Here is a 20,364-nt window from a genome sequence, read left to right as displayed (position 1 = left end):
GGTAAAAGTTTGAAATATTCATCATTGCCCAGCCGTAGTTTGAACCTTCAGGTGCATCTCCCCTCCCTGTTATGCACTATTGACGTAGACTCCTGTCAGTGACTTACTTCATGCGTAGGAATGTAAAACGTATTTCTTTATTTTTTTTAAAACTTTTTATACAAAACTTGTTTTTGAATTGCCAAATGTTTGTAACACCAGAGCAAGTAACTTCCTTTGCTGCAAGAGTATGAAAAATGGAAGCTTACCTACTTTGCACACCGGATGTCACTTTGGGTGTGGCACATTAAACGAAAGGTGTGCTTCTTTTTTTTTTAAGCTGAACAATTTGGGAAAGATGAAGTCCTTCTCAAAATAGTGGACACAGTTAATTGTTATGAGTGTGTGCCTATGCCTGTGGATACCAGTGATGGTTACCTGTTATGTGTACTATTCGGTCGAACCTGACACGCGCTGACTCTCTGCACCTTAATCCTATGTACAACGCACTGATTTGTATAATTATTGCCCCTGCAATTATTGCAACAACCATATCATTTACAGAATATATATATGCTGCTTTGCTCACGCACCTTATGTCTAACCTCTGGTAGCCTAATTACCACCACACCGGCTAGATGTGTAAATATGTAGATAAACTGTTGTTTTCTCTCTTCCCCTTGCCCCCCCCCCCCCCCTTTCTTCTTCCCTTTCTCCTTTTGCATGAAAATAACTAAAACGATGGAGCATGCACAAAAACGAATTTCACCCACTGTTTTACAGCTGTAAACCTGTGATGTGGCAATAAAAGTTGATTTATCAAGATACGCCAGTGTCTATACTGTTGATTTACACAGTATATGTTGAGATAATGAAAATCGTTTGATGTCATAATGAGCATGGGGAAGACAAAGTACTCAGCCCCAGTACTTGAGTCAAAGAAGAGCATAGATACTCCTGGTCAAATATTACACAACTACAAGGGAAAGTTGCTTTCTCAAATTTGTACTTGAATTAAAGTAATGGAGTACTTGCTTTTAAAAATACTGACATTCAAAAGTGCAAATTACATTTTTTTCTTAATATCAATGCATTGTTATTAAATGTATTTCCTCCCGCCCAAAAAAAGCGTAAGATTTTCTAGACATTTTAAACAAATTGATCAATAATAGTGAAAATATAAGATCTACAAGCACACAACATGTCGTATCATGAGGTGTTGTGAGCTGTTACAGCTTAAGTGGTTAATTAATATTGTACTTTTTCCCTTCCTACACATGTAGTAGTCCACTGTCATTGAAATGTAGTGGAGTAAAAGTATCTAAAAATGCGAATACAGTACAGATACTCCAGAAATTCCCCAAAAGTACAGTATTCAAGTAAATGCACTTTGTGAGTCATGCATTATGACCATCATGTCAGGGTGACACCTAAACTTTTGAGTTTGAGCTACAGTCAAATTTTAGTCTATGCTATGGCGCCGCCTCACTAGATTGTTCAACATGTTGGAAGGTGAGAAGACGCCTGAACAGTGGAGAAATGGTATACTGGTACCGATTGTCAAGAACATGAGGGATGTACAGAGGTATAAAGCTGATTAGCCACAGTCTTCAGACTACGGCGGAAAATGGGCTGTGGGTCTGCAGCAGCGGTGGAAAGTAACGAAGTACAGTTTAAAAATGTAGAAACCACTTTCCAAACCAATAGCCGATCTACAAGCTCAATGCGTCGCATCTATATATTGCGATATGTTGTGAGCTTATAGATGTACAGTGTATATACAGTCTTTAACTGATATTGATACTATATTAATATAATATAATAATATATTTCGCTCGGGACTCCCTGGAAGTCCCTCAAGGACCCCCGGGGTCCCCGGACCACACTTTGAGAACCACTGGTTTAGAACATGAGTAGTGTGGTATCCGGAGTCCTGGGCCCATGAGCGAACTGGGCAGGGCCCTGGGGCATGGGTCATAAAACTCACTTCCCTGAACCTGAATCTAGTATTTCAAGTTTTATTAAACAGTATACATTTGGTACACACACACACACACACACACACACACACACACACACACACACACACACACACCTCTCTATTTCTCTCTCTCCCCTCCCTCCCTCCCTCCCTCTCTCTGTCTCTTGTGCAGCGTGTATGAGGTTTCAGTAGGACTCAACAGCAGTGTGAAGAGGAGTGTGTGTGTGTTTGTAGAGAGTTCTGATTGTTAACAGGAATAAACCCATACAACAACAGTTGGAGTAGGAATTGGTGAAATGAACCCTCGGTGTGCTCGCTACCCGACAGAGGAAGTCAACCGTCTGGATAAGGTGAGATCTTTTTTTTCCTACTGAATCAGGATGATAATGATTTCATCTTTATCTGAACCTATAGGTGTGTTGTTATCAGTGGTGGAAAAAGTAATCAAATGTTTTACTTACGTAAAAGTATCAATACTGCAATGTAGAAATACTCTGTTACAAGTAAAAGTCCGGAATTCAAAATTTACTTGAGTAAAAGTACAAAAGTATTGGCATCAAAATGCACTTTGAAAATAGCAGATCTACAAGCTCACAATGCGTCGCATCACGACGCATTGTGAGCTTGTAGATCTGCTATTTTCAAATGGCTGAAATGTATATAGGGCTGAAGTGGTTAATGTATGTTTTGTAATAATAATGAAATCTACAAAGTAAATAGTAACTACATTTTTCACATAATTGTAGTGGAGTAAAAGTACAATATTTGCCTCTGAGATGTAGTGGAGTAGAAGTAAAAGTACTGAAAACTGGAAATACTCCAATAAAGTAAAAATGATCTAAAAATGTTACTTAAGTACAGTACTTGAGTAAATGTACCAGTGGTGTAGTTACATTACACCACTGGTTATTATATATTGATGTAATTTGGGAGAGATCAGGAGCATCCTTATTCCCAGTCAATTCGGACCCTTCTCTTTGTAGGCTATACTCTCAGTTAACAAGGGGTTTCTAGGGTCCATGTGGGCCCCTAGTGGTCCATTTGGCTGTATTTTAAACTCAATTTGATTGCTTCAAATGTAACCTCAGAAGTAGTCTGCCGATGATGAAAACCTATGGGCGTGCGACTGGACAAATATATGTTGAAGTTGCCTGTCTGTGGTGGGTGCCTGTCTGTCTATCCAGGTTATGCCCAAATATGGACATGCCTGACTTCACAGTACTGTCCAGGGTTAATATAGTTGACTAAAACTAATCAAAACAAATACTAGAAAAAAATACATTTTAGTTGAATTAAAAAAACAGAGGCTGTACAAAACAACTATACCTAACTCAAACCCTATTGTATGAAAATTAAAACGAACACTAATAAAAACGAAACCAAAACAAAAATCTTCCTCCAAAATAAAAACTACCAACTACCAAACACACAAATTAAAACTAACTGAAACTGGAAAAAATAAAGTCAAAACTAAATTAAAAAAATGTAAAACTATAATATCCTTGCAAACTACCACGCACTAACCTGGGCATCTCTGGGTTCCGATAAAGACAGTTTACAGTTTGGGCATTTAGCAGATGCTCTTAATCCAGAGTGATTTACAGTAAGCAAGGACACAAGATAATACATCATAATAATCAATAATACATCAAATACATAGAGATAGTATCTAATAAAGTAATACACAAGTAAACCAATAATCTAATAGTACATACGTAAACCAAGAACCTATCATCAGCCTGTACATTGAAACTATAGACACTATAGGATGCCATGTCAACAATGACCTGGCATCTGTCCACATAACATGCTATCTAAGTTACATTTTAGCCTTTGCATAATCCTGCAAGGCTCTATGCACAGCAGCCATATCATCACTTCCTTCCCAGGTGTTACCAATGATACTAATGAAGGCTCTGTTCCATTTAGTGTAGCACAGTCGTTTCCACGACCCCCACAACTCTCAGAGTTACACAGCCATTTGGAAGCCTGCATGAGGGTCCCTGGACCCCAACTGTAGACCCACTGGTGTAACAGAGTGTTTCCAGTGAGCCAACATGCACAACATCAGCACCCGACTCTGTTTGACCAGAATGGAACAGAGCCTTCATTAGTATCATTGACAACACCTGTGAATGTCTTCATAATAATGGCTGCTGTGAATAGAGCCTATCGACACGTGGCAAAGCATCGATCAGCTTGTCTTATATATCGTCCTCATTTGCCTTGCTTGGATCATCCTCTACATTACCACCCTCTATCTCGTGATGTATATCTGTTGAGTGATGGTCGGTAACACAGCCACAGGGATTATATTGCATAACGATGATACATTATTAATCTTTTTCTCGAGCCGTGACAAACGCTTGTCTGCTGTTGCATGGCATCAGATGACAGCATGATGTGAAGATGCTAAAACTAAATTGAACACCACACTGAAGCCAGAGATAGGGAGGGGCTTCAGTGGTGAAAAGTAACCAAGTAGATTTACTTAAGTACTGTACTTAAGTACGATTTTGTGGTATTTGTACTTTACTTGAGTATTTCCAATTTCCAATACTTTTACTTCTACTACACTATATCTCAGAGAGCAAATATTGTACTTTTACTCCACTGCAATTATTTGAAAACTTTAGTCACTATTATTTTCAGATATAAATTATGATAGTATGAAACATACATTAACACCTTTTTTTTACTTTTATACATAGGCTATTGTATGACGAAATAGCTGATCTACAAGCTCACATTGCGTCTCGATGCGTTGTGAGCTTGTAGATCTGCTATTTTCAAACATTTTAGTACTTTTACTTTTGGTACTTTAAGTACATTTTGATGCAAATACTTTTGTACTTTTACTCAAGTAAAATTTTAATTCTGGACCTCTACTTGTAACAGAGTATTTCTATATTGCAGTATTGGTACTTATACTTAAGTAAAGAATTTGAGTACTTTTTCCACCACTGCCAAGGGAGAGAGAGAAAGAGCAAGGGGCGGGGAGAGATGGGGAGAGAGATTGACAGAGCGAGAGAGAGAGATGGAGGGAGAGAGAGAATCTAATCATTGCATGAAATTAATCATTAATACAGTAGAGAATTGGAGCCTTAGGTGTCACTATTTAAACATTCACAAGCTTTGTTGGACGACATGCTCAGCTCCACCATCATGAGAAACCATTAATGAATAAATCATTCTGGACAGCAGAAGAGAGTGGAGGGATTTTGGTGGCCTAAGTAGTAATATAACATTGCTCTTATCTCCATATTTGAACTTATGTTTTTTCCTAAAGTAATGCCCTACTTCTTCATACTACAGTGTCACACAAAAGTAGCAAAAATAGCCTACAAGCTGAAAAGGCGTCACATAGCAACTAAATCAGCTAATTCCTTCAGTTGGGCTGCTACTAGTATCCTATCTGCATGCAGCAATGCCTCAGCCACCGTCGAAGAAGAGAAAGATACTCGTTCAAAGCAAACTTTTACTTTCAGCTCTACAATTCATGGCATTCCTTGAATTTGTATTAGTTTAAATAGACTAAAACTAAGCTAAAAAACATTTCCTATACAAACATGTTTCCTAATTTAAGGTAAAATAAAATGCGCGCGGTGTGCACGTGTCGTGCCGTGCGTGCGCGCCCGACACCATTAAAACACCAGTAAAAAAATCACCATGACACCGTTGCATACATATTGTTGCTGTCGGGCAGAAACCAGCTATTTTTTTTCCCATAAATTAGTGCTATTGAACACCCTGTGTGTTGGTTAAAAAATATTGAACCAATGAAAAGTTTTAAAAAGCGCTTCTGACAAAACCAGCTAACTCCATTGGATCCTCGAACTTTCTGCTAAACCAGCTAAGTCCACCAAAGGGGGGTGGAGTTAGCTGGTTTTGCTGACTCCAGGCTCCACCCCCTTTTGACCTCCAACCTCATTGTAATCTTGGAGGTCCATTCAGCTTTTCTTATCAATGATGAACAAAACCTCCTAACTCCACTTTTTGTTAATAATTATGTGAACCATGCACATTTAGTCCATTTCGATGACTGGTGCCTGTCCTGTCTCCGTCAGGTGGTCCTAATGCTAACCTCTCCATCCAGGATCTGACCCACCAGAACCAATACGACGGTTAACAGGATGCAGAAACCTGCAGGTCAGGTTCTAGCCACACACACACTCACACACACACACACACACACACACACACACACACACACACACACACACACACACACACACACACACACACACACACACACACACACACACACACACACACACACACACACGGTTTGCCACATTTGAGGTCTGCCATTCTCATGTGTGATGAATGTTAGGTTGTCTGTTCTTCCTTAGTGATGAACCAGTTTGGTCAGGTGGGGGTGTGGTCCATGGGTCACGCCCCTCCTCTTGCCGCTCCAATGAACCAGGTCAGTTTTACTGCAATTCAAATAAGTATTAAAGGAGCAGTTCACCCAAAAAAATGACTTATTTTCTATCAATTTCACACCCCATGAAGCCTTGAATTCATGGATTTTTTCCCCCCGCATTCCTAAGCAAATAATTTGATTACCGGCGGAAAGATGCACAAAGTAGACTCTTTGTGTCTCCTAGCAGAAACACACCCGGTCATCAAATTATTGAAACCCATGAATTCAAGGCTTCATGGGGTGTGTAATTGATAGAAAATAAGTCATTTTTTGGGTGAACTACTCCTTTAACGGTCTCTGTGTTTAGGAAAATATTTAATGGATTAATGACTATATTCATAAAATCTTTATGCATTCAAAATGGCAAGGCACTAATCAAATAACCCAGTGTAGTCCTGATTTTAAAATGATCAAATCTCTCACATGTTCTTGTGCTGTGTGGTCTACAGATGGGCATGGGAGCAGGAAGGATGGGTCAGCCCAACGTTGTCCAGTTACAGAACCAGTACCTCCCTCCAGGCCAGTTTCCTGGGTCCAGTTCAGGTCTGGTTTCTGCTCCTGTAGGTGTGAACCAACTAGGATACGGAGGCATGGCACATGTAAGAACCAGAAAGAGTGGCTTAGAGCGTAGAGCCTAATTGCAGCGTATTTGCTGTTGTTGTTGTTGTTATCATTGTCAGAAATGTTGAGTATTGCTGATTTCATGAAAAAAGGGTGTGAGCTGTGTAGTATCAATACTGCAATGTAGAAATACTCTGTTACAAGTAAAAGTCCAGAATTCAACATTTTCTTGAGGAAAACTATAAAAGTATTGGCATCAAAATGTACTTAAAGTACCAAAAGTAAAAGTACTCATTAGGCAGAATGTCCCATTTCAAGTTTTGAAATGTATACAAATCTTTTGAAAATAGCAGATATACAAGCTCACAATGCGTCGCATCGCGACACATAAAGTTTTCAAATAATTCTATTTACCTCTGAGATGTAGGGGAGTAGAAGTAAAAGTATTGGAAATTGGAAATACTCAATTACAAAAACCTCATAATTGTACTTATTATTAATTACAGTACTTGAGTACATGTACTTAGTTACTTTCCACCACTGGATACAGTGCAGTTTAGTATGATGAGTGCTGGCCCAAATGATATTATGATTTTACACAATTTAAGATGAACTCTCTTTAATGGGAGGATTCAAGCATTTGTCATCAATTGAGACAAATTCAATAGGAATCTAATGAATGTGGTTATTAGTTCATTGAAACATTGCCAATCTTTACCTCGCATTCAGAAACAAATGGAGGAGGCCAGGCGGATGCAACTTCAGAAGCAGGGCATGATGCCCGTCCAGCCTGGTATGACTTCCTCTGGCGTACCACAGGGCCACTCCAGTATGGGGCATCTGCCCATGGCCCCCGGACAACCCCCAAGTAACACACACACACACACACACACACACACACACACACACACACACACACACACACACACACACACACACACACACACACACACACACACACTTATGAACCACTTGAATGAAACAAAAAAATAATAGACAGTTTCAACTGACAATAACAACAGTCAACTCTTCAACCCACGTGAGCTTCCATTCTGCATACCAAATAAAAAAATGTCTCATTGGTCAGCTGTAAGCTCAGCTAGCTAGCTATAACATCCTCATCCAGTCATTATTTTGGTGAGATTTAATACTATTGTTAGCTAATGCTATGCTAAACGGCTTGATAATATAGTTTCAATATGCTAACAACAAAATAATATGAACCAACCTACAGCCAACTTCATGTGTCCAAGGGTTTTGTCTCTTAGCAACATGAGAACATTTGGATGAATCCATCTAAAGACACATACACATACAGTACACATACTGTACTTAAAGGTGCAGGAAGTGATTTTGTGCAGGAAGAGAGCACGAGAGCAAATAAGTGAAATTGGAAGTGATGACAAAGAAATGAGCAGACAAAATTGAAACTGGAACACTATAAATTTTAAGTTGATAACTGGCTACTCTCTCCTGATTGGTTGAAATTGGCAACCCACCTGAAAATGTATTTTCTGTTTATTGAGAGAGAGCTGGAGAGACAGGGACACCCCTGTTACTGGACTAACACGCTATATACTGTAGGAACAATTACCAGAATATACTGAAAATACTTTGTTTTAACAAAACATATCACTTACCCTACCTTTAATCAACATAGACAAACTCAGCCAATACAATATGTCTTGTACTGCTTAAATAGTTCACAGAGCAGGGGTGTCAAAATCATTTCAGGTGCAGGGCTGGGCAAAATGCAACTTTATGTGGAAATGTATGCCAGACCCATTGTGCACGAGAGCAAACACACGCATGAAGACGCATGTGCAAGGGCACACACACACACACACGCTCACACACACACACACACACACACACACACACACACACACTCACTCACTCACTCACTCACTCACTCACTCACTCACTCACTCACTCACTCACTCACTCACTCACTCACTCACTCACTCACTCACTCACTCACTCACTCACTCACTCACTCACTCACACTCTCTCTACATATACAGACACATAACACATGAAAGCCATATTGGGAATGAATTGGGCCCCTTCCTTACTTCCTTCACAGGTGTTACCAATGATGCTAATTAAGGCTCTGTTCCATTTAGTGTGGCATAGTGGTTGTCTTATTTTCAAGGACCCCCATAACTCTGAGAGAGTTAACTCTCAGAGTTACACACCCACCATAAGGGGCCATTTGGGAACCAAAATGGAGTGTTTCCAGTGAGCCAACATGCACGATATCAGCACCCTGACCAGAATGGAACAGAGCCTTCATTGGTATCATTGGTAACACCTGTGAAGGAAGTAAGGAAGGGGCCCAATTCATTCCCAATATGGCTGCTGTGCATAGAGCCTATAGACCAGACTTCATTCCTGTTGTACTCATGTATAGTGAATGTTCGTTGTTTCACTAATCTGTAGTGTTGAACCATTCTGTTCATATGGGGATGCAGCCCATGGGTCAGAGATCGACACATGGCCCTCCTCTTGGCGCTCCAATGAACCAGGTCAGTTTGACTAATTCGAAACTTGATTGAAGGTCTCTGTTTTTAGGAACATGTTTAATGGATTAATGACCATGTTCATAAAATCACATGATTGTAAAATCTAATCTCTCACACGTTCTTGTGCTGTGTGGTCTCCAGATGGCCATGGGAGCAGGGAGGATGCAGTACCTCCCTCCAGGCCAGTTTCCTGGGCCCAGTTCAGGTCTTGTTCCAGGTCCTGTTGGTATGAACCAGCCAGGAGCACACGGAGGCATGGCTCATGTAAGAACCAGATTTGGTTAGATAGAATACTCATGCGCCATTGCAACTTATTTATTATTATTAATATTATTGTTGTTGTAAATGTTGGTTACATTTCTTGATGAGTTTAGTGTGATGATGAGTGCTAGATAGATGTTTCTTTTGTTTTGTTTTCCGTCAAACATGTAACTAAGTTTAATTTACTTAGAATTCCAGGAATTTGGGTAATTAGAGATTACATCTCTTATTTAATGTGAGGATTCCATCTTGATTTGTAATCAATTGAGATGCCTAGGAATCTAATTTATGAGGTTACGTTCATTGAAACATTGTCTACCTGACTTTCAGCATAAAGTGGAGGAGGTCAGGCGGATGCAACTCCAGAAGCAGGGCATGATGACCCCTGGGCAACCCCCAAGTAAACACACATACTTTTAACTACTTATAAAGACACACTAATACGTATGAGTATATGAGAGTTTAAAATGACAATAACGACAGCCAACTCTTCAACTCATGTGATCTTCTGTTCTCTTTCCTGGATACCAAATAAAATAAAACAAAAAAACACAACAAAAAACCCATCTCATTGGTGAGCTGTTTAGTTGCTTAGCTAGTTACTGAAGCTATAACTTCCAGTAGTTATTTTGGTGAAATTGTCTCTGATGATAACTAACACACTGTAGTTACTAGTTAGACCATACATGGGCAACTGGCGGCCCGGGGGCCACATGCGGCCCTCGCCTTCACTTAATGCGGCCCGCAGGTTAATATCGGATACATTGATTTCAGCTGTTACAATTCCAAACAAGCAATCATGACCCGCTTTAAGTACTTCAGTATATATTATTAGTTTAATGACTTTTTTATGTCCAATATATTTGTATTTAAGTTCATAAAGTTAACTTAAGTATAACTAAATGCATTTGAAATTAAATGAAAATGTTTCTTTTCAGGATTCCAAATAAAAAATACCAAAATATTACAATTACAATTACAAAATAGCAAAAATAGCAGATCTACAAGCTCAAAACGCGTCGCATCAGATCAGCTATTTTTGTTTTTGTGTGACATACTAAAATGACGAAATATACGGCATTAATTTACGAAAAAAAAGTTAAATTATGGAGATAAGAGGTGTCTGCCCGACAGTATATGCAATGTGGCCCTCTGGAGTGATTGTGGAAATATAGTGGCCCTCTCCATCCTCAAAGTTGCCCACCTCTGAGTTATCCATCCATCCATCCATCTTCAACCGCTTACCTCTGAGTTAGACTATGCTAACGGCAAGATAATTATAAGCAGTTTGCCAACCGTTGCAACAGATCCACCGACGATGCCATCTCCCAGGTTTTGCATGCCACCCTCTCCCACTTTTGACAACAACAGGGAAGGGGGCTACGTTAGGCTGTTATTTACTGACTACAGCTCAGCCTTTAACACCATCCCCACCAGGCTAGCTGTCAAACTGGCAGGCCTGGGATTGAATCCTCCGGTGTGCCTGGGTCCTGGACTTCTTGTTTGCCAGACCCAAGTTGGGCAGTTGGGGCAGTCAGATCTCCATGAGCTCATACTTACTGACAATTCACCCTTGCTTCACATTTAGACCAGTAACATATTCTGAAGTTTTAACTGCTCTTGCACAAATATGCACTAAAAAGGGTGCAGATGATCTTAACCCATATCTGCTGCATCTCAGTGACCATTTAATTGCTGCCCATATTTTTTATACACTTACCTCAGGCTCAATTCCTGCAATATGAAAAGATGCACAAGTTATACCACTACACAAAGGTGGTGATCAGTCAGATTTAAACAAATATCGACCTATATCAAAATTGTGCTGTCTAGCCAAGATCCTAGAGTCCCAAGTCAGCTCACAGCTACGTGCATTCCTGAACACACATAATATACTCCAACCTCAACAGTCAGGCTTCAGACCAGGTCATAGCACTGTTACAGCTACAACCCTTGTCTCAATAGGTTTCAGTGGGCTTCACTTAAGCTTGTTCTGAACTCTAAAAAAAACAAAATGTATGGTATTTACTAGGTCTCCAAACATAAATCCCTCATCGAGTGTTTACACTCTTAAAGGTGAACAAATTGAGCTGGTCTCCTCTTATAAATACCTGGGCATTTGGCTAGATTCCAAGCTCTCATTTAAGATTCATGTGGAGAACCTTATCAAAAAACTAAGAGGACAGATTGGTTTCCTCTACAGAAACAGGTCCTGCTTTTCCTTTACCAGCAGAAAAACTGTCAATCTGTCATAATGTCTGTGTTTGACTATGGTGATGTGCTGTACATGCATGCTTCAATCTCCACACTACCTCTCGATGCAGTCTACCACAGTGCCCTACGTTTTATCACTGGTGATGATTATCTCACCCATCGCTGTATTTTTTATGATAAAGTGGGTTGGCCTTCTCTCGCAGTACACAGAGAGCATTGTATGTTATTTATTTATAAGGCCTTGTGTGGTAAGCTTCCTCTGTACCTATCTTCGTTTTTAGAGCCAAAGGTTACTGGACATGCAACACGTTCACAATCACACATTAGATATACCAGTCCACGGAAGAGCTGTGAACAAGGAAAGACTTTCATGCTTTCATGTGTTATGCTCAATGACGAATAAAAAAAAGTTTTTTTTTATTTTTTTAATTATATATCTATAACCCTAACCTAACCCTACCCCTAACCCTAAAACCGAAATAAAGTAACAAAAAATGGGGGAAAAGTACCCGAATCCGCCGAAATCCGCGAATGTGGCCGTTGCCTGGTGGGCTAAGCCCCCGACCTAGTAGAGACCATAGCAGTAGAGACCTAGCGACGCCTCTGGTTATGCTCCACACAAATGGAACAAACTTCAGGACTCTCTGAAACTGGAGCGATTGGTCTCAATAGAAACATTTAGGGTACTTCTTGAGGACACATTGCATAGTAACTGCACCTGTTTCATGTAACACTATATTTATTTGTATCTGTGATGATCGTAATTTGATTCAAATGTTTGTTATGGTTTTTCATTATGTATGTATTTCATTTGTTTTAGATGCTGTTATCAGCGTCCACACACACACACACACACACACACACACACACACACACACACACACACACACACACACACACACACACACACACACACACACACACACACACACACACACACATCTCTACGTAAGCACTGAGAACAAGTTTAATGTTAGTATTAGCTTTATTTTAATTGTGGTGAAAACCAGGACTATTTGTGAATGTTTAAAACTGGGACATTTTAGTGTTTTACAGATATTTGCCAGTACGCTTTAAACCGGAACACACCTTGACAAAGCGGGAAGTCTGTTGACTGCTGTAGCTTCATATTTGCGTACAGTCCCAAAACAATGGACCAGATTAATGTCTTCCATATACTAATGAATCTGTTTGTTCTTCTGTAGTGATGAATCAGTCTGTTCATAAGCAGTCTATGGGTCAGAGATCGACACCTCCTGTTCCCCTTGGCGCTCCAATGAACCAGGTCAGTTTTTACTACAATTGGAAACTGTATTAAAGGTCTCTGTATTTCCAAAAATAATGGATTAATAATTATGTTCAAAAATCTTTATGCATTCACAATGCTACGGCACTAATCAAATAACCCAGTGTAGCTCTGATTTTGAAGTGAGCATCGTAAAATCGAATCTCTCACATGTTCCTGTGCTGTGTGGTCTCCAGATGGGCATGGGAGCAGGGAGGATGGGTCAGCACAACGTTGTCCAGTTACAGAACCAGTACCTCCCTCCAGGCCAGTTTCCTGGGTCCAGTTCAGGTCTTGTTCCTGGTCCTGTTGGTGTGAACCAGCCAGGAGCACATGGGGGCATGGCACATGTAAGAACCAGATAGAATGCTGTCATTGCAGCTTCCCCAGTCTGAGCAGCTTCCGCTCAGACTGCTGTTCTCCTTCTGCACTAAACTTTACAAATCCACTTCCAGCCTTTTATCCTGTTGGAAAACCACTACGAGGAAGTTGTGGTAGGCTCTATGCACAGCAGCCATATTGGGAATGAATTGGGCCCCTTCCTTACTTCCTTCACCGGTGTTACCAATGATACTAATTAAGGCTCTGTTCCATTTAGTGTGGAATAGTGGTCGTCTTATTTTCAAGGACCCACATAACTCTGAGAGTGTACAAATGGAACCAAATGGACCCGTATTTGTACACTCTCAGAGTTATACACCCACCATAAGGGGTCATTTGGGAACCAAAATGGAGTGTTTCTAGTGAGCCAACATGCACAATATCAGCACCCTGACCAGAATGGAACAGAGCCTTCATTAGTATCATTGGTAACACCTGTGAAGGAAGTAAGAAGAGGCCCAATTTCTTTCCAATATGGCTGCTGTGCATAGAGCCTATTACTATTTAAGTTCTCTAAAAGTATCTTGGACCTTGGAGGGATTAGAGATTAGCCTGGTAAACCATCCCGGTCCATGTGTATTCTGCATAATCGGCTGACTCGTTAACCAGATCCACTGCGAGAATATGCTTTAGGCTGTGCTAACCAACCAACTATTACTGGATTCTCTTCAATGCTTCTCGTCCTTGTATATGCGATCCGTGATTAACTGGTTTGTAAGGCCAGCTAATCGTTCCTGGTACTCTGGAGAGAGTAAAGATGATCTTCGAGCGTCGCTGAGGACACTAGCTAACATGGCTCTGCAGAAGACACATGGAAATGTGAATTCACGCGACTGGGATGGTTTACCAGGCCAAGAGATATGCATGACCGACCAAAATCCTTTTTGAATTAACCACTGTTCCTAAGGATGGATAATAGAATATTGAAAACGTCTCAATGACTCACTACTGCTGCAACGGACGGAAGAAAAGGCACTACCACAATGTGGAGATTTTGTAGGTGACATCACTGTCATTTTGTAAAAAATGAAGCTTAGCCAAAATTCTTGCTTTTAATCCAGCTTTTCTTCAGTTTTCTTCCCACCAGCTTCAAGACAGCCTCGGTAAAATACAGATGTTATGTAGATACCAGGCAGACTGAGTTAAAAAAAAGGAAAAAATGGAAAACATTTTACATAATTTGTAATGATCACATTGTAAATGCAAATAGACCAAAAATATGCATGCATATAAAACAAAACTTAAAGAAAACAATTAGTGTTCTTAGACTTTATTTTTAAACAGATTTGGAGATAGGTCAAAGGAGTGGGGTGGAAGCTTATTAAAATCGATTGCTCCTTTAAAGTGAAGACGGAACTGGGCGTTGGCTGTTCTAGTGTGAGACAAGAAATTGGTGCTTGCATTATGTGTTGTTATGATTTTGCTCTGATTTGACTGATTATGAATTAATTTGAAGTCAAATTGTGCTGTGAAGGATATTCGCTTGATAGATTGTTGAGTATAGCTGATTTCTTGAAGAGAGAATCTGTAATGTAATTTCAGTGCAGAGTTTTTGAAGAAATATACAGTGCAGTTTAGTATGATGAGTGCTGGCCCAAATGATTTTCCAGTATTTCATTTAAGGTAAAACCGTGCATTGCCAAGCATGTAATGCAGTTACAACTTAAAATTGCAGTATTTGTTGGCAATTTTAGATGAAATGTCTTTTATGTGAGGAATCCAGCTGGATTTGTCATCAATTAAAGATGGAGTGCCATGATATTTTTCAACCCTAAAACCTGATCATAAGGTATTATTATTATGTAAGGATTTTTTTCAAAAAAAAAAGTGTACAGAAATTGTTAATAAAAATGTTTTTATGTGGACATGCCTCCAGTTCATTAAGTATGCCTGGTTCTCACCTTAGCACCTCCTCCACCACCTTAGCACCACCCACCTGTCCTAGTCCCTCCTCCTCCTCATGCCCACACCTGTTGTGTTATGATAATGAGGGGGAGGGTATGTTTTCTGGGGGCTCTGTGATGTCACTATGCCCCTGTTTTGGATTGGCACGTTTGACTCTCAAGGTTTCAGCCTCCAGGAAAAAACTCCAAATAGTCAGAGAAGACATGAAACACCATAAAACCACCAGCGGGGGCCTTAATGAAGTTCTATCAACCTCATAGACACATGAAAAACAGAAAAAGTGCAAAACCATGGCACCACCTCTTTAAGATGCCTAGGAATCAAATTAACGAAGGTTAAGGTGACTGAAACATTGCCAATCTTTACCTCACTTTCAGAATAAGATGGAGGAGGTCAGGCGGATGCAACTCCAGAAGCAGGGCATGATGCCCGTCCAGCCTGGCATGCCTCCCTCAGGGCTGCCACAGGGCCACTCCGCCATGGGCCATCAGCCCATGGCGTCCAGACAACCCCCAAGTAAACACACACAAAAGTTATATTCACTGGATCTGTTTTTGTTGATCGAGACAAGAGGCTCACTTTGTCCCCTTCACTTGCTATGTTGTTAACTCTCTGTCAGGTGTTCCTAACGCTGACCCCTACATTAGCCGAACCACCAGAGCCAATAAGATGATTAACGGGATGCAGAACCCTGCAGGTCAATCACACACACACACACACACACACACACACACACACACACACACACACACACACACACACACACACACACACACACACACACACACACACACACACACACACACACACACACACACACACACACACACACACAGTTGTTGTTGTTTTTTTACTATTTTTACAAACCGTTTCTTTAATTGCCAAATGTTTGTCACAGTGTTACAAGGAGCTCCCTTTGAGGTTGTTGTTGTAGTAGTTGATGCTGCTTGGCAGAAAGTTGGAAACCTTTCTAGTGCACTCCATGTATCTACACGCAAACACTAATGTTAGAAAGACATGTGACCAAACGTTTCCTTTTACAGGAGCCTATGGACTATAAGAACAGGTAGTAAAGACCATGGCCAAATTGGGATTCATGTCTTCCCGCCTCCTCCGTCCTCCAGCTGACCCGGAACTCGACGCATTCCACAACCTTAAAGGACACTCCAATTCATAATTTGCTTCTCGAGGAGAGAGGATGCTCCCCAAGGTTTTTGGAGTAAGGACACAAAAAGAGTATCCTTTCTGGAATTTTCCTTTCTGGAAGTTTCCTTTCTTTTTTCTTTCAGCCTTTTCTTTTTTTACGGGTGACATATGAGTTGACATCTGTTGAGTTTTGGATACATCTTCTCAGGCTGTGAGATGTAAACTCTCTACGGGAGATGAGATCCAAGAGCAACTGCACTCGTGGACAACAAAGGGAAGATGTTATAGAGCCAACAAAATGTTTTAACTGTTTGTATTCTAACGATGTAAACATGTTTGTTTTAAAAGTCACTTGATGAATGGTCAGAACCAGGCACGGACTTGCCATCGAGAAGTTTGGGAATTTTCCTGGTGGGCTTGTCAGTCCATGGGCCGGAGGGAATTTTATTTATTTATTGCCAACCAATAATTATAGTTTATAGATAGCAAATTGTCTAATAGTATAATAAATAGATGTTGCAAGGCGTTGTGAGCTTGTAGATCGGCTATTTCACAATATTTATCTGTGGAACCGAGTCAAACTAAATGCAATGCCTCAACTCCTACATTCCAAGTGCTTATCAGGGTGGGGGGTCCCCAGTTGAAATATGATTATTTTGGGGGGTCATGGCCTGAAAAGGTCGAGAACCACTGCCTTAGCTGATAGAGAAATTAATCAGGGGCCCCCACTACATGTACTGAATAAAATTGTGTTGCATAAAACTTTTTTGTTGTTGTTGAAAGCCTTCCATGCAACTTGATAAGAGGCTTTCAAAGCTAGCTCACCATATTTAGCTGATTGTCTCATCAATGTTTATTGAGTTTATTAGGATCCCCATCTTATTACTGTTAATGCGGAGTTCAGACATTCCACATTTTTTGGGGGGGAACAATCTTCCTATCACACAAAAATCTGGTCCCCCGCCCCCTGTAGTAACTCTGAGGACCCTCTAGGAACCAGGACCCGCTGTTGAAGACCCATGGTATATACATTATCTAAATAATGTGAACAAGTAAAAAACATACATCTGCATAGTATAACAAGCATCTTTAAAATGCTATATAGCTTACATGTAATTCATTCCTGATGATTGTTTTACCATTTGATATGGTGGATAACACATTTTAACATGATCCAAAATGTTACTGTTAATGGCAGACATTTAAAAAAAATGAATAATAATGTCCTCAGTTTCCTGCTCTAGAAGTGTTCTCATAAATATATGAGTTTATTTCATAAGCCTGTGCAAGTACACAGTTGCATTGAGTGCAAAACACAACACACACATGTAGATGACTGGTCAATTCATGCTGCTCCATTTAGTTTGAGACAATTTCATAGACTGACTGATCTGCTTTCATTTGGACAGACATTCTTTTAGGTTAGTTTTGAGTTTGGGTAGGGAGTTGAGATCTTTAATGGCTTTTCATAAGGCATTCCACATTTTGGTGGCACCCCAGTAGAATGCATTCTCCCCCATGTTTGAGCCGAATTTTGGGGGAACAAGGTCAGATGAGCTCCTCTGTATTCCTCTGTTAGTTTTCACAAATTGTACCTTCATTATGAACATTTTGAGCATGTGAAACCTGTATAAATTCAATAATGGTTTGATCATGTATTTACACAGTCCTTATACAGTAGCAGTTTGGTGTGCACGGGTGCGGTGGATCTATGGGAGACTGTGAAATACTCCAATTAAGGGACATAAGAATTACATATTTGACATTTCATTTTCAAGGCTGTCATGTTCCGTGGAAGGGAATGAATAAAAAAAGTTAATTATTAGTGTTGTAATGGCAATTATTCCATGCAATACGATGTTCCAGTCGTTATCTGCAGTTTCATTGTGTTTATTGATTGTTGTACAAAGAGATGAATGTACCAGGTTATTCCAGGCACTTCCAACTCATCAACACAACTGTGCACATACAGGTAAGTAGGTTCAGTCTTACACCAGACTTCCTCTGGGTAGCAAACTAGTGATGTAGTTGAATTCTTTGGTCATTGATATGTTTGGCCGCCTTGTTAAAATAAGAGTTAAATAGCTTTGTATTTCCATAGTAAACGTTAGGGTCTTATCAATCTATAGAAAGAATGAAAGTACCATAAATCAAATTATTTGTAAATCAGAGGATATGATTGGAGGATTAGTCATTGGCGTGGTTCTCAAACATTTTAATGTCAAGAATCCCCAAAGCGATACGCATTAGGCCACGGACCCCCATTTGAGGAGATTTTGTGCCAGGGACCCCCATAAAACAAGATTTTTGTTGGTAGATTAGATAAAGAATTATTCAACTCTTTATGGTGAAACCTATAATCTGAATAGGCATTCATTCTTATATAGTCTCTCATTAAGACTTAAATTAACCACTTTAATCTGGCATTCCTGTTTTGGGCATGCCATATAGGCATAGAATGCCTATATGCATATAGGCATTTATGCATATAGGAAAATAGCCTATCTACAGTAAAGAACACAATGCATTGTGACATGTTGTGATCCAATAGATCAGCTATTTTATCTATTTTTGATTAAGTATAAAATAGGGCTTAAATAATTAAAATGTTTATTTTTCTATAATAGGGACTCCCTGGACCACCCTCAAGGAACCTTGGGGGTCCCCAGACCAGGGTTGCCAGATCTGCTTATTATAATTTCCCCGCAAGATTTTATTTGAAAATAGCAGATCTACAAGCTCACAATGCATCGCATCGTGGCGCGTTGTGAGCTTGTAGATCTGCTATTTTCAAATAGCTGATGTATACGTTAAAGTGCTCATGTGGGCCATAGTCGCTTCTTTTGGGCTGGTTTTCCTAGACCTGGTTGCTTGTTTCTCTCACAGAATCTGGCCCCAGACCCAACTTTCAGAACGGTAACAGTCTTCCACGCCGACATCTCGCCACTCCGACTAGTGGCTTCCGCGTGCGGTTAGGGTTAGGGTGAGGGTTAGGTATAGGGTTCGTTAACGTCGGAAAGGCGACAACAACTGGTGTAGGAAGCTCAGCAATATTGCTGTAATGACCCCTGCCACAGTTTTGCTTTATAGAACAGTTCTTCATGTGGAGACATGGGTACATTTGTAGTTTTTCAAGGTTCAGGCTCCATCATGTACACTCAAAGATATGGGTTATTTTCTTTTTGCATGTTACTTAAACAACATGATATTATTCATGTTTCGGTGGTCTGAACAATGGAGTACAACACCAGGCATTCCACATTTGAGTCCTTTTTGTATTCATGAGTGGCAGAGAACCATCTAGCATATTATTGCCTAAACATGTTTCTCTGTTTACCTCTTGAATAAACTCATGTGCTCTAATCAATGCCCATGCAGTGTATTGACCAACAGAGGGCACCAAGCCACCACATTTCTGTCCTCAAAGTTGAAGCACAGCAGTAATTCAAGACAGGTTTTTGTCTAGAAGCTGTATTTATTAACAAGCACCACACTGGCACTGGTGGCCTATGGTCTTACTCCACAGTAATCCATTGGTACACAAACGTAATAATAAATACCACAATTAAAAAAAAACAAAAAAAAAACAATGAAATAAATATACACAATGAGATGAATTATTACATTTTACATATTATTTCACAAGTGTGATATATCCGGCCATTATTCTTACCAATTTCAAGACAACATTATTTATTTA

The 20,364-nt window shown here is 40.0% G+C and overlaps 1 protein-coding gene across 1 annotated transcript; it reads left to right on the top strand.

Moving 5' to 3' along the window:
• The first annotated feature begins 1,164 nt into the window (after positions 1-1,164).
• Positions 1,165-17,510, top strand: LOC311038730 (histone lysine acetyltransferase CREBBP-like). The gene is made up of 13 exons (XM_084048322.1): positions 1,165-2,310; positions 6,028-6,109; positions 6,313-6,386; positions 6,836-6,985; positions 7,677-7,815; positions 9,390-9,475; positions 9,614-9,736; positions 10,064-10,133; positions 13,153-13,232; positions 13,430-13,582; positions 15,896-16,034; positions 16,138-16,215; positions 16,562-17,510. The coding sequence occupies exons 2-13, from the start codon at positions 6,094-6,096 to the stop codon at positions 16,576-16,578; spliced, it is 1,125 nt and encodes a 374-aa protein (XP_083904448.1). The 5' UTR covers positions 1,165-2,310; positions 6,028-6,093; the 3' UTR covers positions 16,579-17,510.
• The last annotated feature ends 2,854 nt before the right edge of the window (positions 17,511-20,364 follow it).

The sequence above is a fragment of the Gymnoscopelus microlampas genome (genome assembly GCF_963454915.1).
Source record: "Gymnoscopelus microlampas genome assembly, chromosome: 22".
In the NCBI taxonomy this organism is placed as follows: domain Eukaryota; kingdom Metazoa; phylum Chordata; class Actinopteri; order Myctophiformes; family Myctophidae; genus Gymnoscopelus; species Gymnoscopelus microlampas.
The sequence above is the reverse complement of the archived record's forward strand: the minus strand, read 5'-3'. Positions and strand labels throughout refer to the sequence as shown.

Bases quoted from the DNA above. Each gene is read 5' to 3' on its own strand.
- LOC311038730 (XM_084048322.1), top strand. The intron at 9,476-9,613 runs GTCAGTTTGACT...TGTGGTCTCCAG, and splicing joins TTGGCGCTCCAATGAACCAG to ATGGCCATGGGAGCAGGGAG. The intron at 16,035-16,137 runs GTAAACACACAC...ACTCTCTGTCAG, and splicing joins GGCGTCCAGACAACCCCCAA to GTGTTCCTAACGCTGACCCC.